This window comes from Falco peregrinus, chromosome 7 (genome assembly GCF_023634155.1).
Source record: "Falco peregrinus isolate bFalPer1 chromosome 7, bFalPer1.pri, whole genome shotgun sequence".
NCBI classification, from domain to species: domain Eukaryota; kingdom Metazoa; phylum Chordata; class Aves; order Falconiformes; family Falconidae; genus Falco; species Falco peregrinus.
The window spans coordinates 82,563,373-82,588,635 of NC_073727.1; the positions used below are offsets into that span (position 1 = coordinate 82,563,373).

The following is a 25,263-nucleotide window of genomic DNA, read 5'->3' on the forward strand; positions in this document are numbered from 1 at the left end:
CAACTCTTAAAATACTCTTGCAGTTCTGCTAGCAAAGGCACCAGCTTATACCGCAGCTCATGTTTTCAAGGTTGCATCTACAACTGCTATGAATTATGTGCCTATAAAAAAGCATTTTCTCAAAAGTGAATCCCAGAACAAGTTCAGCACCAAGACAGAACTGATGTCAGCATTGCCAAGGTAGAGTAAAAGTGCTTCACTTTCCTACAATTACACACATTTGTGGGCTGAAGTGAAACTGCAAAGAAATTTACCAATTAATCTTGGGTGGGAAATCTTACGCAGAGTACTACACAACACTTCATTATTCCCTAGAAGGAGTAATGTCAGAGAAGACAGGAAGATAAAGGTGGGGGACACGGAGTTGGCCATCCTCCTTTGCAGTCAGAAAGGTAAGCAGTGCAGGAACCAGAGAAGACAATGCTTTTTTCTATTACTCTGTGTGGGTTCTGCAAGTCACATTTTTCAAGAGATCCAGAATACAGTCTCAAAAATAATTAGGTTTTCTTCAGTGATGGCCAATAGGCTGTGTCTTTGCAAGTAAAGATACCTTTAATTGTAATTAATTAAAAAAATCCAAATTACCAAGAAAACACAATTTGTGTATTAAAATATTTTTATATATCTGGGGGGAAAAAAAAGGGTAAGAGGTTGATCTTCAGAAATCTCTTGTGAAATCCGTAAAACGATACAAATAGAATCAGTCATTGCATGACCTTGTGGTGGACTGACCCTGGCTGGATGCCAGGTGCCCAAAGCCAGACAGGCAACAGATAACATAATGAAAGGTTTGTGGGTCAAGATAAGGACAGGGAGAGATCACTCACCAATTACTGTCATGGGCAAAACAGGCTCAACTTGGGGAAATTAGTTTATTACCAATCAAATCAAACTAGTGGAGTGAGAAAAACACTCACCTAAATCTTAAAACACCTCCCCCCACCTCTCCCTTCTTCCTGGACTTAACTTCACTCCTGATTATCTCCACCCCACCACCACCCCAGCAGCACAGGGGGACACGGAATAACGGGGCGTTTCATTCAGTTCATCACACATTGTCTCTGCCATTCTTTTGCCCTCAGGGGGAGGACGTTTCACAATCTTCCCCTGCTCCAGTGTGGGGTCCTTCCCACAGGAAAGAGTCCTTCATAAACTGCTCCAGTGTCAGTCCCTTCCATGGGGTGCAGACCTTCAGGAACAGACTGCTCCAGCACGGGGTCACAGGTCCTGTCAGCAAACCTGCTCCCGCGCGGGCTCCTCTCCATGGTCCTGCCAGGAGCCTGCTCCAGCACAGACTTCTCATGGGGTCACAGCCTCCTTCAGGCACATCCATGTGCTCTGGTGTGGGGTCCTCCACAGGCTGCACGTGGATATCTGCTCCACCATGGATTTCCACAGGCTGCAGGGGACAGCCTGTCTCACCATGGTCTTCACCATGGGCTGCAGAGAATTCTGCTCCAGCAACTGGAACATCTCCTCCCCCTCCTTCCTCACTGACCTTGGTGTCTGCAGACTTGTTGGTCTCACATAGTCTTGCTCCTCTCTTCAGCTGCAACTGCTGTTACACAGCAACTACTTCCCCTTCTTAAGTATGTTATCCCAGAGGTGCTACCAGCATTCACTGATGGGCTTAGACTTGGCCAGTGACAGGTTCATCTTGGAGCCGGCTGGCATTAGCTTCATCAGACATGGGGGAAGCTTCTAGCAGCTTCTCATAAAAGCCACCCCTGTAGCCACCCCCGCTACCAAAACCTGGCCATGCAAACCCAATACAGATCTACTAACTAGCTAGCAGGAAAACTGCATAACATCCTGTTTTCACTGCCTTTAGGCAAACTTCTTCCGAAAAGCATCTTCTTCCTAGCAAAGATAACATCTTCCAGAAGAAAATGACTCAAAAATGTGCTGAGACCACTTTCTTTTCCTTTTAATTTGAAGCAGAACATAAACAGAACTTGAATTTAGAGGCTTTCAATCCTTCAAGGGTCAGGAGGAAAAGGAAACAGTTACAATGCATCTTCTAGAACCAATTTTAAACCTAAACCAACCTCTTACCTAGCTAATGTCACAGAATGCTGGAGGCTGTAGAGTAAAAACAGAACAAGAATGATTCCCTATCGATGCATGCAAATTTACATGCCGGCAACAGATGTGTCTGGAATGAAGTTTTTTATCAGGAATTCTTAGTTCTATTTACTACACTAGAGACTTTAGAAATTGCAGTGGTCTAGATTGAAAAGAATTGGCACCATTTCATTATACAGACACAACTGCAAGGCAGTTCATGACTGTTTATCCACTGACTACATCACACCACCTACAGCAACTTGGGATTTTACTGGAATGTGGAATACAACCCATTGGTTTTCCATTTGCCAACAACCACTGAAACATCTAAACAAACAACACTGGATTTACCTGAGAATGCAGAGGTAAGAAGCTCTGCCCCAGGCTCCCCAAAATGAAAATTCACTAGTCACAATTAATTTATATGGCCACTCTATTTAACACTAGTTTGAAGTAACCATGATCTCAACTGAGACCTTCTTCAAGCAATCATACCAGGACACCAGTGCATCTGTCAGCAAAGGACTGCCAACAAAGCCCTGGGGTTGCAGAAGCAGTGTTGCTCCCCCCATTTTAATTCAGGTTCTTCTGCTTTTCTTTTGGAAACAAACTGCTGCTACTGTCAAGACAATTCATCTCTTTACTCATTTTTAAAATCAGACTGCAAAAAGCAAGCAAATGTGCAAAAAGGAGTGATCACTGCAGATGCACCCAAGAGGAAGTTTAGTTAACCTCTGGAAAAGGAAAGGTTTTAGGAACATGGGAAAGTTTTAGGAAAATGAATAATCAGGAGACCTTAACAAGGAGTTCTACACACTTCATCTACAAAGCACAAACAAGTTTTTACTTAGAGGTGAACAGGGTGAGCACAGGTGATTTTTATACTTGGTACACATAAACATCTCTAATCCATTCTGCTGTATCACATATAGAACAAACTCACAAGAGAGCTCTTTTCCTGATAGGTTAATCATGCATAAACTACAGGTCATAAGAATTTAATGCCTATGACTGTTGAGGGACTTTGCTTGTCAATGATGGCTAAAGAAGTACAAAAGAAGTCTGCTATGCCTGAAGTAAACGGGTGTTCAAAACGCTACAAGTGCCCCATTCCTACAACCACACATGCTTCCATGCAACAAAGCAAAACGTATGTGAGTGAAAGGGCAAATTATATTTGCAACCACATTGAAAGAACTTTACAAGTTAGGATTGCAATACATGAAGTAGAACTGAACCATAATTCAAACAATGCAGGTAGAAGTATCTACCATGTCAGAAAGGACACAGCCAAGCTCCTGGATCCACAAAGGTATCAATTACATCCAGTATTTGTGGCAAGGAAATAAATGCAGCCAAACTGTCCCAGACTGGCATGAGGTATGTATTCATGAGATGTTTGGCTCTACTAAAATTGACTACTTGCCAAGGAATTGAAATTACACTCACATCTATCTGGTTTTATCATTCCCATTCCTTGGGAAACCTGCAATTTCAGTCCTGACTTCAGACATCTATCCAACATTACTTTTTTAACAACAAAACAAAGGCAAATAGTTAAAAACATTAAGAACACCGGTACAGAAACATTCCTGGGAACTCATGAAGACAATTCCTTGTGACCCAACATATATTACAATACATAACGTGAATTTTCAGCTTTCTAATTCCTTCAACATGATGTACCAAATCTAAGTGTATCATCAGGCTGTTAAACTTAGTAGTCATGCTTTAAATTTTAAAAAAGTTAAGAGAAAATAGTCAAATAATCTTTAATTACACATTGATTGTCCTGCCCGACTTCCTAATGAAATTCTGTGTTGGTGGTCCATTCTTTTACTTATGTTTTTTCTAGAAAACACAAGTCCAGAGGAAAGAATCTACATAGGGCAATTCCCTTCGACTGAAAATAACCTCAGTTTTCTGACTGAACCACATAGACCAGCAATCACCATCACATCCAGCCTTAAGCCATGTAAGCCAAAACTATTTTAACATGCAAACCAGCATGGTTATTAAAAAGCACACGAGCATTAACAGTAATAAAGCATGTATGTCCTCTTGATACATAAGATCAGTATATTTAGTTTTTAGAAACAATTAGGTGACCTGCTATCTATACTTAAAAAAAAATAAAAAAAATAAAGATTTTGTACTTACAGTAAATATTCGCCTGCCAGTCCGATCAAAAGTTACACAGTATACAGAAGACAAGTGTCCTAAAATTCGTTTGTGCATCTTCATGTGTTGATAGACTGCAGTTGGAACAAGGCGTTCAAGTCTGTACTTTCCATTTAGTTTTCTTGAAAATAGGGTATCCACTACCAAACAGGGAAAGAAAAAAGGAGACACGGCATTTATATTGCGTTCATAAACTAAAACACTTCTCCAAGATGGAAAGTTTATGTCAATACTGTACCACCTGCTATATGAAAAACTTACTATAGCAATTGCCTCATTTTGCCGTAAATTAGGGAAAAATACATACAAAAGTAGCCTACAATATAGATGAGCAAAAATATGTCAAACTAAAGCAGAGCAAAAAGATGCAATACAACTTTCAAGCCCAAATGTATGCTTCTCACTTTATACCTAGTGAGAGAAATTCAGGAAGACTGAGGCAGCTTCCATGGAGGACTAAACTACCTCACATTTAACAAGCATTGCTATTAACTGAAGAGCAGCAAACATACAAACCTTCTCCAATGCAACTGGGTTTTTTGTAGTCTACAGTTAAACATTTATCCACCACTTGCAAGACAGTAGTATTTTTAAGGATATTGCTACCCACTACAGCTAAACAAACAAAAAAATGCCAAACAAAAATTTACATACAAATTTACCCAAATCTTACAGAAAATTCTGAATTTGACTAACAGAATCTTGTTCAAAGAGTCTGCAGTAATTTTTTTCCAAGTTTAAAAGACAAGAAGGTCCAGGAGCAGAAATCTACTTTGTTTTAATAAAATGGATATCTTTCATCAAGAACTAAAGCTCCATGTTAATAATTTTAACCTGCTACTCATGCAACAATAAAGCAACAGAGTATAATGCGTACATGCATGGATACATAGACATTAGTCAAACAGTTCCCCATATCATTATTAGATCGAAGAATGGCAACAGTGATACATTTTATATTTCACAGAATTGTGATAAAGCAGGTAATATAATCAGATCTCAAATTTCTGAATACATGAAAAGTAAAACCTTAGATGCCCAGCAATGCCCAGAGCACTACATACACATGAAAACCAAGAACTATGAGTACCAAAAGAGGCAGTTAATACTTTCATTACTACTCTGGTTAACCATTCTTTATATGTGACCAAGGTTACATCTGTACTAGTGAATTGAGCAGGACCAGGGCAGGGGTCTGGGCACTAAATCACAGTCACCCCTTGGCATCAACCGTGAAACAGCTACAAATGTCTCCAATTGCTTGGGTTTGGCCCAGACCAATCAGACACTGGCTCACAAGTCAGTACAGGTCAAACTACATTAAATATGCAAACTGGTTTGTAGCTACTCTATAAGGAGCAAAAGTACTCAGTGGTATGGATAAATGCCAAGCCCACTGGCCTCAGGCCATAAGAACAGCCCTGAAACTTTTCAGTTAACTGCCTATGCAGCCCAAGGATTCAAGGAAATTTTCCCAGGTCAAGATTCTTTGTGAACGAGCAGGATCATCAGCTGTGGAGTGAGGCACTTGTAGTCAATTCACCACTACTGCCTTAAGGCTCTGCCATATCCTCTTCACCCTACTGTTACACAAGAAAAAGAGGCAGTTGCATGTGCTTTATGACAAAGATTTTCCTTGCCAACAGTCTACTTTAGAACCACAGGAAACCAAGACTAGTTCAGTCACAAGATAAATCTAGTTTTGGTTTCTGACAGATCACTCTACAGTTAAAAAAACACCAAAAAAACCCAACCAAAAAAAAAATTCTCAAAAAAACCAAACCACCCCCCCTCCCACCACCAAAAAAACCCAACAAACCAAACACACGCATACACACAAACAGAGTAAGGAAGGTCTTTGTCACAACAATAAAGTGAGCTTGCACGATATCTCAACCTACCCAGAAGTTACCTTTTGTTTGATCTTAATGTAAGATGGAAATGGTAGTTGGAAATCAGCTTCTAGCAATGCCTTCACATGAAACCACAGCTCACAAAAAGGGGAAAAAAGCTTAACAACAAAGTTTACTTTGCAAAGATGTTCTGTCAATATATCAAAACTGTAAGCAGACTCTTCAGGATAAAACAACTGATAACTTCATATAAGCATGTAATTTTTAATATACATCTGAATTTATGAAAATTTTTGAAGTACTTTTAAAGTACTTGAAAGAAATTTCAAGTTTGGGATTTATTATTTGAGTTTTGGGTTGTTTTTTTTTAAATCACTGAAGAAGGGTAAGTTTACCAGAATCTAAGACAGTATTTCTGATGATACTTTTGCTGATGTGTAGTAGTAATGGGCAACTTGCTCCTAGTTCACACATCCCTGGGAAACTCAGCAGGTGAAATGCCCCTTGTCCAGTAACAATCAACCTACTGAAGGAAATAAGAGGCAACGCTGTGATACTGGAAACAGGACGACTGGGATCTATTGCACTCTTTGGCCTTGATTAAAATTTGAAACATAAAAAAAAATAATTCTAAAACTGGTAAAAAAAGAAGGTGACTTAAGTGATTTGACATGGAAAAAAACAGCATTATAAATTGACATTATATGGGAAGAAAATTTTTAACTAAGATCATGCAATGCGGAGGGGGAGAATCAACCTCCCACAGGTTTGAACACTGTCCATAAACACAAAATTTTTAAAAGATTTCTTCAAAATGTTTTTCTTGTTGGTTTTAAACAAAATTTTCACATCCACCAGTTCTTCAGTATATCCTTCTATTTAACTACATTTCTATTTACTCTCATTGACTTTGCCAAGTGATCCAGCTTGATTTCTCCAGCTGACCTATTCCCACTTTTTATTCCAAACACTGAAAACTCCAATGTGTCACCTGCACACTTTGCTAGCACAATAGCCTTCATTTTTTCCTCCAGAGTACAGGTAAAAATCAAAAATAGCTGTGTCTCAAAAATAAATTCCTGCAGCTGAACAATAAAATTGTTTTTTCTGGTGCAAGCCAAGGTGAGAAAGGCTACCAACTGTTAATAATAATGACATTGTACTAATTATAGGTCTTTGCTTTTGTAACAATTGTTAGCCATACCTATCTTCAACACTTGTCAGGCCTTATGTGGTCTCTAATCTATTTTTGCTTGGTTTTAACTGGATTTGGGGAAAAAGTGAATTTAGATCCCCTCTGACACCAAGTCTAACACCTCTCCTTTTAGACATACTAGCAGTTTTCTGTCTCTCGTTAAATTTTGCTTGGCCTCACACGAATGAGTCAGTATGAGCAAAGGTGTTAATCACAGGACGTGTGATAAGGTGTAACAGTTAAACAGCTGCAGTGGGAGCCACAAACCATACATAATATGCAAGGGAAGAAGGATGAGACTATCTCAGGAAGGGTTAGAGAGCACTGGCTGGGCCTTACAGCAAGTCAACCAACAAGAAGAGAAGAAAGTTTGGAAAGAGGAGAACAACAGAATAGAGGTTGCCTGCTCCTTGCTGGAAGGGCAACGTGAAGTCGACACTACACAGGAAGAACTCCCATCCAGTGCCTGGCCAACTAAGGATATTGCTATTTACTTACACTTTACATGCCTGTCTACTACTCACACTTAAGTTCCTGCTTTAAAAATAATTAAAAAAAAATTAAAACAAACATAAAAAGCAGATGTTACTAAATGGCTGTTGTGCAACACAGGATGACAATTTACCACTTCCAAATGACATTTTGGTTTCAAAATCAGCGTTCTTCGTATTTAATGAAGCTAACTGATCAGCAGAAACCAATGCCTGAGAAAGCCGCCTACTTTGTTGATGAACATTGAAAAAAACTCTTTGCCACAAATTTTAAGTTGCTATCAATTGTTTACCAGCTGGTTCCAAACAAAATTAATCAGCTTCTGTTTTTTAGATAACTGGGCTCATCTTCATACAACACGACCAGCCTCAAAGATTGAAACGGTCTGCTATCACAGAATGGTTCAAGTGGGAAGGAACCTCTAGGGATCAGCTAGTCCAGCCCCCCTGCTCAAGCAGGGTCAGCTACAGCAGGTTACTCAGGGCTATGGCCAGCGAGGACAGAAAATTCACAACCTCTCTGGGCAACCCATGGCAGTGCTTTAATCACCTCTAAAAAGTGTTTTCTTCCATTTAAACTGAAGATCCTCTATTAAAGTTTGTGTTCGTGGCCTCTGTCCTGTCAGGAGGTACCAAAGAGAAGAGCCTGCCTGCCTCCATCACACCCTCCCATTTATACCCATTGATAACACGCCCCCGTGCTTTCTCTTCTGAAACCTAAACAATCCCAGTGCTTTTGTATTCTCCTCGTATGACAAGATACCTCAACCCCTGCATCATTTTACTAGTCCTCTGCTAAACTAGTTCCAGTCTGTTCATGTCTGTCTTGTTCTAAGGAGCCCAGAGCCAGACCCAGCGCTCCAGGTGTGATCTCACCTGCACTGAGGGGAAGGAGCATCTTTGACTTAGTGACAATGCACTGCCTCCAGCAGCCCAGGATGCTGCTTGGTTTGTGTGTGCAAGGGCACATAGCAGACTCGAACATCTGACATGTTCAACACCAGAACAGCCAGCTTGTTCTCTGCAAAGCTGCTTTCCAGCCCATCAGTCCCCAGTGTCCACTGGTGCATGAGGTTATTCTTCCCCAGGGGCAAGACTTTTGCACTTTTCATTGTGGAAATTTATTAGATTCCTGTTAACCCGTTTCTCCGGCCTGTCGAGGTCCCCCTGAATGGCAGCACAGACCATGTGATCTATCAATCACTCCCAGTTTTGCATTGTCTGCAAAACTTGGTGTTTCATCATCCAAGTTACTAATGAAGATGTTGAATAATACTGGCTCTAGTATCAGCCCCTGGAGTACACCATTAGTGACTGGCCCTCATGCCAGTCCCTGGAATTCATTCTGCTGGTCACAAGCCTTTGAGCCCAGCACTTCTGCCCATACCAGTTTGTTAGTGAGAATGTTACGGGAGCCATATTACAAAGCCTTGCTGAAGTGAACAACATTTACTACTGTCCCCCCATCCTCCAAGCCACTCATCTCATTTAAATGGCTGCCAGGCTAGTCAGGCATGACTTCTTCATAGATCGATACCAGCTATTCTCAGCCACATTCTTGCCCTTCATGTTGGTTTTCAGGAGTACTTGCTTCATCACTTGCCCAAGGACTGAGGTGAGGAGGGCCCACCTCCAGTTCAGCAGTCTCCTTGTTGCCCTGCTTCAAGACAGGAATGACATTTGTTCTCTTCCAGTCCTCAAGAAGCTCCCCTGACCACCATGAACATTTCAACAATAATCGAGTGAGCTTGCAATGACATCAGCCAGCACCCTCAGCACCCAGCAGTAAATCCTACCAGGGTCTATGGACTTCGGTGTGTAGTTTGTTCGAACATTCCCTGACCTAATCCTCCTCCATCAAGGGAAAAGTCTTCCTTGCCCCAAACCTGGTCCCTGGTCACCAGGGCCTGAAATTTTTGAAGGCTGGTATTACCAGCCAAGACCTAGGCCAAGAGGGCATTGAATACCTCAGCTTTTCCAGGTCTTTTGTCACCAGGTCCCCTGCCCCATTCAGCAGCAGGCCCTATTGTTCCTTATGCTGCTGACAGCCATGTAAAAGCCCTTTTTGTGTTCCTTCATGTTCCTCACTAGATTTAATGCCAGAAGAACTCTGAAGTTTGTTACTGCAGAATCACAGAATGGTTGCAGCTGGAAGGGACCTCTGAAAATTACCTAGTCTAATAATCCTCCTTTGAAAGCAGGGTCAAATATAACAACTTGCTCAGGACCTTTTACTAGAGTTAAGAAAAAAGAAATAAAGAAAGTGGGGTAGGGTGAGAAACATGGGATTCTTTACCCAAACCTTAAGCTCTAAAGGTAAGAGTTTAATTCATTTTTCTGTAAAGGCCACTCAGGAACCTACACTGTGAATCGAGAGTTGGGCTTTTAAGACAACTTGATGAAATGGAACTGTTAAAACCTTAATCTGGAAAAACATACATCTCTGAGTCAAGATCACTCTATTTGTTTGGCTTCCTTCAGAACAATTTAAAAATCAAATACATATGTAAAGCTGATGAAGGTAAAGGGGTTGGAGTTTTCAGCAGAACTTAAAGAATACAGATTTTCTCACACTCAAAAAGAATGCAACAGGCATCAACAGAATGCCTTCAAAGTTTTAGAATGTCTCTCACTCCCCACCCAAAACGGAACAAGCAGTTCGAAGAAAAACAGCAATGTGTAAAATGGAGACAAATTTTGGGGTCTGAAACACATGGCAGTATTAGCTATGATGATCATCCTCCCCCCCTCCCCGGCCTTGGCTTTCTTATTTTAGTTTTATCAAAGCGACCAATGCCATCACGTTACTGACATGGTCCTGGAATGTGAAATATACCTTAAAGATGGGGGATAGTAATCTACTTTATCCACTAGTCAGTGATAAATCTGATTTAATTTTGTACCAATTGTAAGTTACAATTTAAAAAAGCACATGTAAAAATCATTATGGCTTATCTTTCATTTTATTCCTTTCTGGAGTCATGTTTAACTCATGGAAGTTCTATTCTGAAGAACAGATTCCACCTTTGTTCCCCTTCCATTCACACAAAATAAAGCCAGATTTAGAAGACACCTGGAAGGACACCTAATGAATATACTTCACTTACGACTCTTACCCATACTGAATCAAGTTTTATTAACTTGAAAGGCTAGAAATGCCTTTAATGAGTGCCAAGGCATTCAGAGCTGTAAAAAATAAGCTTTTTGAATAAAAAGAGACTGCTAGACTCCTTTCACTCCTCAAGCTAGTACAACTAAATGTATCAAGCACTCAGTTTTAGGTTGTTGAGGGCTTTTTCCCTTTCTGTAATGATGTCCAAGATCAAAAAAAGCAACTTCAATTTACTTCTACCTTCCTACCATTTTTCTGTTCAACTTCTAAACATTGTGCAGTACTTCAAGTCTTCTGGCTTACAGATGACTGTCAACCAAGTGAGTGGTTAAGCTAGCAATTTGACCAACCCAGAACTTGCCTCTAGGCATTTAATGAAAGTAAATGTATACTGACTTCTTACTGGAGCATTTCTGAAAATATAAAAATTCTATGTACATCTATAACTTCACATATAATATTAATTTGCCCAATGAAACTAACTGCCAACCCTAACAAATTCACAGAGATTGGAGGCGAGATGTTTCTAGAGGTAGAAGGTAAAAACAAATGAAACTATACAATCTCAAGCATTTCCAAACTGTTCCCTGACTTCAATGCAATCCCACCTGCTTCCACTATATATTTACTCAGTTTGTATTTTATTCAAAGTGTAAGTTCTGTAAGACTTCTATAGCTCATTTGCTCTTGCATAGCAAGTCATTTACTTTAGTATAATTCGCTTTAGACTTGAATAAACATGTAAAACAAGATGTTACTTTTACACAGTTCCTTTAACACAAGGTGGTCTTTCAGGTTTTTTACTACAATTAGCAGATAATAGTTTGACAAAGTACTCTTAGGTTAGCTTTTAGGCCTAAAGTACTTACTATATTCCTAAAAAGGGACATCTACACCACTGTCAGAACCCCAAGTTCTCTCTACAGCCAAACCAGCAGCATCATTTAATAAAGAAGTTGTGAGAGAGGTGCAAAAAGCCTCAGAACTTTTCTCCAAGCAGACTACTGAGCAAGACCGTGAAATACTATTTTTGAAAGGCAGATATACACACTGCCCAGGAAAAACATTCTTTGTCGCCTGGGGCAAACAGCCAGTCCCACCTCAGGTCGCCACACCTGAGCGGTCAGCCTCCCTGAGAGCTTTGAGCTCAAAGCTCCCAAAGCTTTATGCTTTGCTTCTGTGCTTCTTTTAGCAATTCCTGAAAATTACTGAGAGTTGTTCTTCTGTTTCTGCATCCAAGAAGACCTTTAGCAAAACAAATTAGCATATGACATAGCTCTTTTTGTTTTTAATTAAGCACTCTGCAACATTTTATACGATATGTTGCACAAGCGAGAGCAATTGGGGAAAGATTATACTGTATTCAAGGTTTTTTTTCCTCTTTATTACGTTCTACAGATATTCTGTAGTTTTCTGGAAACGTACATATTTGTACAGATGTATTTTAATTGTCATAAACCAGCTATGTCGAAGGCTGTTGGCACAACATACACAAAAACTTAACTCTAAGGAATATCTCATCAGCATCATAATAGCACTGATTCATCAGGCTAGGAAATTAAAGACTATTCCTGTACGTTCACTGAAAGGTAAATTATGTTTTGCTGCACACAATAGAAAGACTTCAGAACCTTTTCTGTTCCTCAAGCATTAGTGGGTTCTCTACCTGAAGTACATACAGGCTGAAGAATAATATGTTCCAATTTTTTTTTGTTGGGCAAATACAGCCTTCCCAGGGGAAAAAATGGAAAAGTTATTTAAAGAAAGGAAACAAAATCTTCTAGTTGAATTTATAAAAGTAGTGTAATTCCAGTTCATGATTTCACTGAGAGGATTAGACTAGAATAAATCAAAAACAAATGATTTAAACACACAGCTCTGAAACAGATATCAAAAAAATCCAAATACACCTCACAGCTGAAAACATTCAGCTACCAGCACTTATCTCAATGTTTGGAAAAGGAAATTATTGGTCATGAAAAAAAGTGGTATGTTGAAATAACTGTAATTTTGCAAACATTCAGAGCTCTGCAAAAGATTCAATAAAAACATTTATTTAGAAAGCCTTACTTGTTCTTCCCTAAAACGAGTCTGAAAGTTATTTTTCTTAACATTTAATTCCACTACCATGGCAACTCTACAACTTTCTTTGAACTCCAGCTGCCACAGATTTCATACACTGCGCTCTTTCCCTTTAAAAAGTATACACATGGAGCAAGCTACAGTACGATGCAGAACAGTCCTCTTCCATTCTGATTTGCCTAGCATGTTTTAAAATGTATTCCCAAGTAAATAAAAGGTAAGGCAACTAAAGAAATCTTAGCTATTAGAAAGCTCAGTCCTCCAGCCACCTTGCTGAAACAGCTGCTAATCTAGCCCATGATTTTCCAAGTTTACAGTCCTCAAGCGAATGCACAGCCACTCAAGAAGAATTATTCTATTCAGCAACAGGCATATTCTCCCTCACATCTAGAGCACAACACAGAAACAACTCCCGACACAAATACCAAAATAGCAGCTCTAACCAAAAACCACACTGAATGAATATAGGTGATACATGAGGATTTAAGTGAACCACCTCTGACCAATACACATACTACCTGAGGAGGTTCTGAAAAACTTAGCTCTAAACACCCAGCAAGACCTTCCTATATTCCACACATCTACAGAAATACCATGGAAAGGGTGCAAACTGTGCTTTAAAATGAAAGAACTACTACTACAACACCAAATACTTTGCCATCTGACCAAGTCAAAATTGGCTGTACTCAATGTAAGAGCTTCTTAGCTGCAGCATGCTTCTGCTTCAGCTGTTAAGAGAACTCTCTGGGTGAAGTGTAGTGGTATGCACTTTGAGATTTGATTCTGAGTTTCTTCAACATTAGAAATAATATAAATAGCCCAAATTAAGCTCTCTCAATTATGTATTCTATGTATATTTACATATATATCTATCTGCCAATTCATGCTAAACTTACAGGCTACCAACGGTCTCCAAAAGGAGTTTAAGAGATTGAAAAACTGTAATGGCAAATTACCACATTAAAAATGCCTCTGTCCCAAAAAGCACCTGCCTATATATTTGTACATTGTTACTCACTAGTTCCCCAATGTATCTTCAGTCTTTTTTTTTTTTTTTTTGTCAAGACAGAAGCAGCTGCACCTGATCAGGAGCCAATCAATTGGATATTCCCTGCCCACTGTCAACCAACACTTCGCATCTATCTGCAACTACCATACTGGTATAAACCACTACTGGTTTGGTATAATCCACAGTGGTAATTTTAATCATTCATCCTTCTTTGGACACCAGCAGAGAAAGATGAAAAGACAAGTGATTTTGCACATTTTCCGATCCATAATGAAAGAAAAAGGGTAGTCCTTCGTAAAGGATCTCCTGAAGTATCACACATGTCTATTCTTCTAGCAATTAAAAAACCCATGTATCTTCTTGTTAAAAGGTTGAGAAACAAAGAACATGTTTTTGTGGCCATACAAGTGCTTTAAAGTAACAAAGAAAATAAAAAGAAAATAAGAAAAAGAACACCTCTGACCTCCAGCTTCTCAGTTTTTCAATGGTACAGAAAGCACATGCATGCTTCATGATACAGCACAGCAAACTAAAGCACAGCTACAAAATTAGTGAATGAACCAGAGAGCAGAAAGAGTAACTTCTACAAGACACTCAAATCTTTCCAAACAAAACGATTACCAGGCTATGTGACTTACTCTCCCCAACAATGGCTGCATGCCATGCTGTCCTGGTGTGAAGTTATTACATAGGACTAATTATTTATCTACTGACAGCTTTATTACCTCTTTAAGAAAAAAGATGTTTTATTTGAATGTATTCACTGTTGAAATATATTTTATTCCATTTCATACTTCAGAGACAAAATTAGCTTCAGAACAGAATTAGTGCATGAATTTACAATACACATTTTTTTCCCCACACACAAACTGGTAAATATGACAACAAAACATCTTAATGAAAATAAAGGTAAGGTATATGACACAAACAAGGACAAATATAACCAGAACCGCTACTTAGCTCTCATCATCACAATAATCCATCACCCTGGAAGTTGGGTATTACAATGGCAATGCCAGAATAAAATTGACTTACCTATACTAGGTGGACTACCATAATTTACAGGGGACTCTGGAGGCCTCCCACAATGTAGTGCAGCAAGAGCAGATCCCTTCCATACAACATGTTTGCAACCTGTTTTAAAAAAATTACACAAAAATTGTAGGCAAGCATTTTTTCATGTGAAAACACAAAAAAGGCATATCAAGAACTCTAAAATTATTACAAAATGTTCATACTTTTGTTTGTACGAAGCAAAGACTGTCTGCCAGCTCCTAATAAGGTCTGCACTCCAGGGACACTTTGGGGAATTTCTTGCTCTAGAAGTGGTCCAAGTCGATGGCATATTTGAAGCAAGTGATCAGGTGCCAAGTGTCTGTAGTATTTCACCTATTATACGAAGAGAGCAAACAAAATAAAAGAACATAATATTTCTGAAGAAGTACTGGTTTAATTTTTTTCCCCCAGATCGTTACACAAATTCGGAAGAAAACCATACTATATTAATGATAAAAACAAATCATGACCTTTAAGTACAATAATTCATTCCAGCTGTTCCTAATTAAGTATTCTATTCAGCACATGCCATTTTGTACAAAGAACGTTTTAAAATAATAAATTAAAAGGGAGGATAGAAACTGTTTTCTTCAGTTCTTGTACAGGATTTAGCATGTAGTACTTTCATCCTTCACAGAACCTGAAATAAGTCTTCACAGTTTAACTTTGCAGAATTAAAAAAAAAAAAAAAAAAAAAAAAAAGTACTGCAGTAAAAGCTTGTGATGTTTTGTTATTCCGCAACTAGAGAAGGTTGGAACTGACATTTTAGACAGAATGATGCTTCTGTATTACACCCAATTAACAAGAATATATACCTCTTCCTTCATCAAACATGCTCCTATCTTGCTGACACACCGTAATCACTTCATGTATTCTAGCAGTTTGCTAACATAAAGAGCGCTGCTGTCTGAAACCAAGGCTCTGGAAAAGCCTTGCTTACACCATTAATTCCCACCACCACTCACACAATCTTCTAGTGAAGGAGGAAAAATTTTCTCTTTTGCCTCTGTCGTGGTTTGACCCTGGCCAGCAGCTCAGCACCACACAGCCGCTCACTCAGTGGGATGGAGGAGAAAACCAGAAGGATAAAAAAGCAAAAACTTGTGGGTTGAAATAAAGCCAGTTTAATAGGTAAAGCGAAAGCTGCAAGGCAAACTAAGCAAATTAAGGCATTCATTCACTGATTCCCATCAACAGGCAAACGTTTAGCTGTCTCCAGGAAAGCAGGGCTTTCCTTCTGTGAATTAGGCTACATTTGTAGGCGGCCTTGCAGGCTCTATGGATTTGACTGCCTAAAAGTTAAATTACTTATAAAATTCACACAAGTTAAACAAATGCTTTTCTTTTTAAAAATATTAAAATCTGTTGGTTTTTTAATAGTTACAGTTGATTGTACAGATCAACCAATTTAAAATTACTAAATCAAATGTCATCAGATAGGCACCCTGTTAGAAGAGTAGCAAAAAATAATCTGCTGAATTCAGAACTTGCTATTCTGATTCATTTTTCTTATCAGTAACATGCAAACAAAATTTGCTTTTTTCTATTTAAAAATCACAGTCAAAGTATGTCCTTGAGAGCCCTAAAATATCAGAACAGCCGTAAGAAGCGACAAAGCTATGTAGTTTCTGCCATCAACAGCCCTGATCCCTTTCCTTAGCTTTTGTTCTCCACTTCTGTCAACAGCAGTGTAAAAACTTAACAAATACCACAATCCGTATAATTCTATCTCAAACCAGACTTCACATCTGCAGAATCTGAACTTGTGTCTCAAAGGTTAATAATCACTGGGGTTTTTTTGTTTAACCCCAAGAACTACATGCGCAATAGTTGTCATTTTCTCCTGCTCAAGACCCTTCAGTTTTACAAATCCTCACAAACGCACAAAATCTAAAGTAAATGAAGCAAATCAGCTTTGACACATTACAAAACTACAGCTAGCTGACATCTTGAGTCATACTCCTGATGATTTGTCATAAGCCATGTGTTCACTTTTTTATTTTAGCAGAAATTAGGTAGACTGAATTCCTCATGCAGTTTTTTTAAGCAAATGTTTTGAAAAAGTAGATCTATTTGTAATATTCTTGATCATACCTATTAAAGATCTTATCTTAATTAATACCAGACACCCATACTATAGTCTTTCCTCATTTAAGTCCATTTGTGCAAAACCAGCTATTTATGACCAGTTATGCCATAGTTTTGTGATGCTTCTGTACAGCATTTGTCTGAATAATCATTGTTTGGAGCTAAGCAGCATTCGCAAGCAGCTCATTAACAAACTGGTTCAACAACACTAAGTGAGCTGTATGCTTAAAAATAAAAAAAAAAATAAAAAAAAAAGGTGACAGTGGCCATCTAAACACTTGTCAGTTCCAGGAAGTTTATTAAAACTATTTCACAAAACATACACAGTCAACATTTGGCTCTCATTTTCCTATATAAGGCTAAAGCGCACACAAGAAACTTTTAAAAATGAAAAAATTAAGCTTCATTTCACCGTAAATATAGGGAAAACCCTCTTATTTTATTATAGATTGTATTTGGACTCACTTCTCTTTTCATCCTTCTATAAAGAAATAAATGGTGGAATTTAAATAATTTGCTAAAACCAAGCTATTTAAGTTTTCTCCAGGTGAAGTACTTTCTCCTCTATCAGAAAAAATAAAATTATTTCAATAATATTGATAGAATAGTTCCAGTTGAAAGGGACCTACAACAATCACCTGATTTAGTCCAACTGCCTGACCGCTTCAGGGCTGACCAGAAGTTAAAGCATGGTATTAACGGCATTGCCCAAATGCCTCAAACACTGACAGGCTCAGAAACAAAGAAAGTAATAGAAATTCACCTTAGTCCCGAATCCTCCCTTTTGAAAAGGCGGGGGGGGCGGGAATAAATAAAATTTGAATTTGCAGAATAGAGAACCAATGTGTTGGCAACAACTCAAGAAAGGACGAGGTAAGAAAGATTATTTAATACATCAAACAACAGAGTGGCTTGAAAGCTAAAATTATTCAGATTGTTCTAAGATGCAGTCTACCAGGGGACAATTCTTGCCCTGACAAACTGTAAAAAGAAGCTAAAAATAACATCAAATATACCTACCACCCTGTGTCTTCCTCCTAAAATGAATAATAACAAAATAAACCCTGTCATGAGTACAGGGCTCAAGTCAGATTTAAGTGTCAATTGAAAAAAGTATTTTTTTTTAAAGGACACTTCACAAGTTTTGTCAGAAACAGAAAAGCTCATGACAACTCAACAGAATGATAGAAATTTGTCTTGCCATCAAGAGGAAAGTAAGAGCAAAAGGAAAAAAAAACCCCACAAACCAGCCCCAAACATGTATAGGTATTTAAAATTCAACCAGCTCTCAATGAAAAGTGAAAACTGGACTCTACAAACAGCAATTTTAAAATTTCATGTCAAAACTGTGACGTCAAACTATATAAACAGCACAGATTTTTTTCCTCTGCCAGTCTCACCTAGCTGAAATTCTAGCTGGTTTCTTTCCTCCTCCTATTAGGCTTCCTTTGCAACATCTAATTCTGCTCTTTTCTTCCAACAGAAATGCACAGAAAATACACTTTAAGTATAATAATGAACTCTCTTTTTGCTCTAATAGACTTTTCACATTAAGACAAGTTAATAACATTTCTTAAACATTACTGTAATAAAAATCAGAAGTCTCTTAGCAAGTACAAAATTTTCAGATCTTAAGCAAGAATAATATTTTCTAGAAAATAAGCAGCAGTACTACCTTCAACTTCACCCTTTACCTACTACACCCAACTTTACTTACTCCAAACAAACAGCATGGGAATATAAAAAATGCAGCTACACAGCTAATTTGGACTAACATTCAAATCTTTATTACCTCTGAAATAGACCTGAAGTGCTTATATTTTCATTCTGCATGACTCTGCAGAATAATTCAGCATCAGAATCACAACGAATGCATCAACAGAATTATGATTTGACCTAGACTCTTTAGTTAAATCTGTAATACATAATGCAGTTATTTGCTGCCAGTGTTTTAGACATCAAGTAAAATATGACCCTATTCCAGATTCTGCTCTAAGCACTATGCATACTGAAATGTTCTCCGAAGTATTGTTGTTAGTGGTTCTTTTTCCCCCCATGCTAACAGTTAACATGCTTAACTGTAAGTTTGCCTGTAAATATCTTTCCAAAAAATACATTTCCACACAAGGACATTTATCAACAAAATCTAAGCTACCTACATTTCAAGATGCAAGAGCTCAATCCTACTACCCAGCAACTATCCCAGCTTTAACTATTCTGCTACATAACGTATTACCCAAAACAAGCTCCAAATTGAATTACAGTAACTGTAACCCTCAGTCTAACCGAGTACACTGTTCCACCAGCCACTGCCTGATCACTTGAAAATTAGGAATTGCAATGAAGTGCAATTACTTTTCTCTAAAGCATTTTTTTTTGGGGGGGTGGGCGGGTGGGTTTGTGCATGTGATGAACAACAGGGAGCAGAGAACCAAAGAATTAACAATTTTTCCTAAGCATGTTTATTTCTCACGTACGTTCTAATTATGCTCGAGCTAAAATTATACAGATACTTAGCCACTATTTTCTATAGGAATCCTTACTATTTTGACGTAAGATTACTTTTGCTGTAGTGAAATAGACCTAAATCAACCACTCCAAGAACATACTAGTTTTTCAACTACCTAATGTTTTTAATAGGTGTGAGGCCAGAGCAGATAAACCTTAGTATCAGACTGCTGCAAGCTTACTACTTAACTTACCACATGAGAAGGTATGAATAGCATTTTCAGCCTTATGGACCAACACATTCAACTGTTACTATTGCTGTTAGATTACCTGTACCTATTTGCCTATCTTAAACTCATTCGTAATTTTTTTTTTTTTTTTTTGGGGGGGGGGGGGGGTGTCTTGTTTTGGGGTTTTTTTTTTCCATATAAAAGGTACACCCTAGAAACTTGATACTGCTATTTAGCCCATCACTCATCAGTGTTTTTTAGTCTCAGTTTGAAAGAACTAGCACAAAACAGTTGACTTAGCCAATCCTCTAGATTATCCATGGAACAAACAAAAGGTGTGGTACTTCACACAATGAAGAAGAGTCCCTCCTCATCAAAATATCATAGTTTGAACAGAGAGGCTCTAACATCAACTAAGTTCCCAGCTATGGGAATAATCTGTAGAAAACAAATGCTCATCTTTTAGAATTAAAAGGAAATCATTTAAGTTGACACACGTCCAATAGAAGCACTGATAATGAGACCGAAAAGACGGCTAAGGATTCACAATCATTTCACAGGTTTTCTCATCTCCAGTGCCAAGTCTTTCAGACTCCCTTCCAAACAACTGCAGAGACTTTTCCCAAAATACCGTTAAGAAAAACTAGATAATGATGCAGCTCTCAGATTCAAAACAAGTTTTATTTTTGCTCCCTATTTCTTTAAATACCTTTACAGCACAAGAACCCCTGAAGAAACAAACCACTCATCTGGTTACTTATTAAGAAATGGAATTATTAAACAGTAACCACAATCCTGCCAAAAAAACTTTACTATGTTAGGTATTGTAGAACAACGAGATACAGCGTCAGTGTACTTAGTGTCCCAGTCCCACAAGATATTCTTTGTAACTTTGGTTATACAAAGCTACATGAAAAGAAAGAACAGTGGAATGGCCTGAACATAGTGTTTCATCATTTTCACTTTAAATCAATCCCATTTAATAACTGTGGACAGGGGAAGAGGAAGGGACAAATGTTAGCAAAATAGTAATAAACAGTTCCTGAGAACAAGGCATACTGTCTACTAAACCAATTACACCATCCCCCTATTTGATGTGAACCCCCTGCCTTCTCTCTCCTCAACCACCATCAACATGAATAAAAATCTATTTCACCAGAAAATGGTAGTTACGTGAATATTTTGGATAAGAAAGAAAATTAACACAATGGCTCTGATCATATACACTATGATGCCTGCACCCTGGAAGACTTCTAAAAAACCCCCAAACAACCCCATACCTAAAAAAAACCCCCAAAACTAATCAAACAAAAAAAAATCCCAACCACCCTCTACGTTGGCTTTAAATTGGTGTGATGAATCTTAACAGTTGGCTTCATCCAGTTCAAGTACACTTTGCTCCCAAAAGGGGCAACCCCAACACGTTTCCCCAAGACCTCCATGTGCACTCCCATCGTCTCCCTCATGGTAGTGGCAAGACGCATGTTGCTGCACACAGAAGGATAACTAAACCTTCTGAAAATTATTTCTGTACTGTTCATTTTTCAGACAGTTCAGCTCCCTTACCCAACTAACCACGCATTTGTTTGAGCACTTGTGCTTACACAAAGGATGCAGCAGAAATGCATAGCTTTCATCCACAGCATACAATTAGCGCAGCTACACAGAGAGTGAAACTGCAGCATGAAAAAAACAATTACCCTGGAGTCAAATGATGCACTATAGCTTATTTGTGCATCAAGGCCCTAACAAAGGTGTTTTAAAGCCTAACTACACAATACTTAAACATCTTTAACTACAAACAATTCACAGGGCTGCCCTGCTCTTCTAAAGGGATCTGTTAAAATTTAATTTCTGTCCATCATGAGAAATCCTGTCTTTCAAGAAGAGAAAAATAGAAGACTTACAATTAATAAGCTTTCACAACTAATGCAAATGAATACAAAACATCCTAAGATCTGTTACTGAAAATTCCCACAATCCTTGGCACAACTAGGCTGAAGGTGGCCTAGCAGGAACTTGATTCTCAAACAGTCTTTGGTTATAGCACCAACAAAAATCTTAATACCGATGATATAAAACTGGGATTGGCATTCTGAAATGAATCTTCCTTTGGGAGTGTACCCTTTTAAGTGGTTTATACCACAAATGGTGACTGTAGAAAAACGTAATATAGAAATATTTGAATTTTAAAAAAAAAAAATCACTTAAGAATATAAAACATAGTATAATAGCATTTCTGAACTCATGTTTTTTTCCTGTAACATCACAAGCATACACAGCACGGTGCTCATAAGAAAATGAAGCATTTACTTTTACTGACCAAACACAAAAATGAAAGTAATTTACAACATGAAAAATCACATCTGATTTAACATTATTTGCACAAACCAAGTTACAGAAATAAAAAATGTAAGGTTGTGAATTTTGGTCTAATAACAGAAACCCTAATAAGAATTCCTAAATAGATGTTTTCAAAACGAGGACAAAACCAGGAACACCATCATCTCTTGAAAAGATACCTGTCTAAACAGATATATAATAAAATGCATGATTTTGCCAACAACAGAACAGAAGCCTAGGATTAAATTCCATCCTGTTACACAGAGCCTTTAGTCCCTCCTAGAGTAGCAGTCAGATATATAACACTGCATTTACTGGTATTTTTATTTCTTAGCTTTTCTCCTTTCAGTCCCTTCTGTGAAGTTTAGTGAAAGCTCAAGGCATTCAAGTCTGAGAAGTGGCACCAAAACATGGCAAAACACGCAGTCTTCAGAAAGAAGAGTCAGCATCCTAAAGCTAGGATATTTTTTTAAATTAAAAAAAATAATAAAAAAACAACAAAGAAACAGAAAGCTAGCCCGTCACTGGCCTCTATCTTAAAACCCAGAGGTTCTTTGGTTCGAGATACATGAGTTTTTGCCTAATGAAACAAGACATTGTGAAAAACACCTTTCCTATGAAATGTAACTGTCACCCTGCCATGCCAGCTTTCACAGGCCTAAAATGTCAAGCAATACAAAGTTCACAGATCTTTGACAACTGAAGCAAGAACAAACAGAGAGAATGGAGAGAAACATCAAGACCAAAGTAACCAGTTTTTTCCCCCTCTCCCCCCCCCAACACCTAGGTAAGGACAAAGTGGAAAAGGGCATATAAGCATTTATCAGCAACTCTAAGAAAAGGAACAAGAGAGACTAGGAAAAGAGAAAGGACCTAGTCAGACATCTCATCTCCAAATATACACATCCAGGATCAAGTCCAAATTCTGAGGAAGTACATCTTATGTCATTACATACCTATTCTGACTAAATTAGTCTTTACCTGCATTCCAACAAAAAAAAGTGCTTCTTGGAAAGAAGGGTCTGAACAAACTTACTTCTTATCAAGCCTTCATACTTCAACCTTTAAAAATGTCTTTTTCCTCACCTTCTCTCTCTTCACATCCTTGTATATCCTATGTAGAAGAAACCCAAATCCATTCTACACTAAAACTGCACCTCCAATTCTTTATAGTTTATAGGACAAATGAGAAAGGTTTGTGGTTTTACCAAGTAACTTCTGACCACTGAAACAGTTAATACAGATGTAACATATCATGCAAAAACATCAGCACTTTGAAATTCCCAGCTGAATTTCTTGATGATCTTTGATTTCAGGAAAATTGAAAGTATTGGTATGTATGAGTATGCTTTCAACAAGTCAACTGTTACCAACTCTTCCATGCCACATGCATTAAAATGTCTGGGCCAATCCACCTCTTGATCCAGAGAAAATCAAAGCAGTAAGTACTACAATAAATACCTATGCTTCATACTATAATATTAACAATGTAACTAAAACAATGTATCTATCAACAAACTTAATTGGACACATTACAGATTGGAACTGTTCCATCTTCTTTTGTGTGAGCTCAAACGTTATCCACATTTCTAAGTCTCAGAAGTACTGGAGTTCAGAAATACTGTAACCAACCAGAAAGCCTGAAAGGAAATCTCGCTTTTATGAACATTACAAGCAGGGCTCACTCTTCCTCTGAAATCCTATTCAGAAATTCAGACTAAATTATACAACACTATATATATATATAAACAATGCTAGCAACAAGTTGCTAACAGACAGAATTCAGACATCTTAATTGCTGTTTTCCCAACTACTGTAGTTCACAACATATTAAGAAAAAAAAAAAAAAAATCCTGGCCCCTCTCTGCTAGCAAGAGCCACACCACAGCAACTAATACTTTTTTAAATCACTGATATACACCATCTACACCCGAGATGAAAAGCATGCCCGGGGAGATTTAAAAAGAGGGCAAAAAAAACCCCAAAAAACACATAACTGAATTTTATTACATGAAATTGACAAGTCCAGTTATCCCCACACCCCAGATACGTTGTATATAAAAACCGCCAAGCCACATACCGCACCTTCCCAACACACACGGGCACACATCGACCCAGGAAGGCCACCCCAAACCAAACCCCAAACCCTCCATCCAGATCCCAACCCAGGCTAACAGCACGGCGAGGAGAGAACCGCCTCAGCACAGCGACCAAGGGCCCGATCTCCCGGTCACCCACGCCCGCTGCCCCACAGCCGGCCACCGCCGGGCCACCGCGGGCGGGCCGCGGGAGCCACCGGGGGCCGGCGCAGCGCGGAGCGGGGCCATTGTGTGCGCGGGCGGCGCGGCAGAGAGCGCCCCCGCCCGGCCGGCTCCGCAGCCGCCTGCCTGCCGCCCGCGCTGGCCCCGCCCCGCGCTGCTCCCGCCCGCCCGCACCACGGCCATGACGTACCTCAGCTCCCAGCCCGGCGAGGCCGGGGCTCTCGCATTAGGGCGCTTGTTGTTATTTACCCCGCGCCGCCGGCCCCGCTCCGGTGGCACCGGCGAGCCCCGCGTCTGCCCTCAGGGCCGAGAGCGGGATGGAGGAGGAAGGCGCCGAGATGGCTGTGTTTTTTTAAAAACATAAAAATAATCGCCAAAGGGTGGGTGGTTTTTTTTTTTTTCTCCTTAAGTTGGCTTTTTTTTTTTTTTTGCGGGAAATTCAATTTTTTTATTGGGCTGCTCAGGGAGAGTGAGGAGAAAAAAAAACAAAAACTTTGCCCGGCACACCGCGGTCGGCCCCGGCCGCCCGTCTTACCAGGTTCTCGTAGCTCCGGGGATGCTCCTTGCCCGTCCAGTCCGTACGCTTGGGCAGCAGCTAAGGGAGGGAAGAGAGGGCACCCCGTGAGCGGCTCCCCTCCCCCGAAGAGCCCCCCAGCAGCGCCCGGGATGGGGCGGGGGAAGCGGGAGAGAGCGAGGGAAGGGGGAGGGAGGCCGCAGGCGGGGCGAGCGCCGGGTGCGCGGCGCCGCTTACCTCTTTCTCCGCCACTTCTCGGATCAGGACCTGCAGCAACAACAAAAGGGGGGGTGGGTATGAGACGGGGGCCGGTTCAAAAAGAAAAAGAAAAA

The 25,263-nt window shown here is 39.2% G+C and overlaps 1 protein-coding gene across 3 annotated transcripts in view; it reads right to left on the minus strand.

Annotated features, from left to right (window-relative positions):
• Positions 1-25,263, minus strand: part of PHIP (pleckstrin homology domain interacting protein) — a 119,337-nt gene that overhangs the window by 93,093 nt on the left and 981 nt on the right. For all 3 annotated transcript variants that reach the window (XM_055810793.1, XM_055810792.1, XM_055810791.1), the window contains exons 3-7: positions 25,169-25,198; positions 24,953-25,012; positions 15,229-15,379; positions 15,026-15,124; positions 4,228-4,388 (exon numbers count right to left, since the gene is read on the minus strand). In XM_055810793.1, the coding sequence (XP_055666768.1) occupies positions 4,228-4,388; positions 15,026-15,124; positions 15,229-15,379; positions 24,953-25,012; positions 25,169-25,198 (501 nt within the window). The remainder of the gene's footprint in view (positions 1-4,227; positions 4,389-15,025; positions 15,125-15,228; positions 15,380-24,952; positions 25,013-25,168; positions 25,199-25,263) is intronic.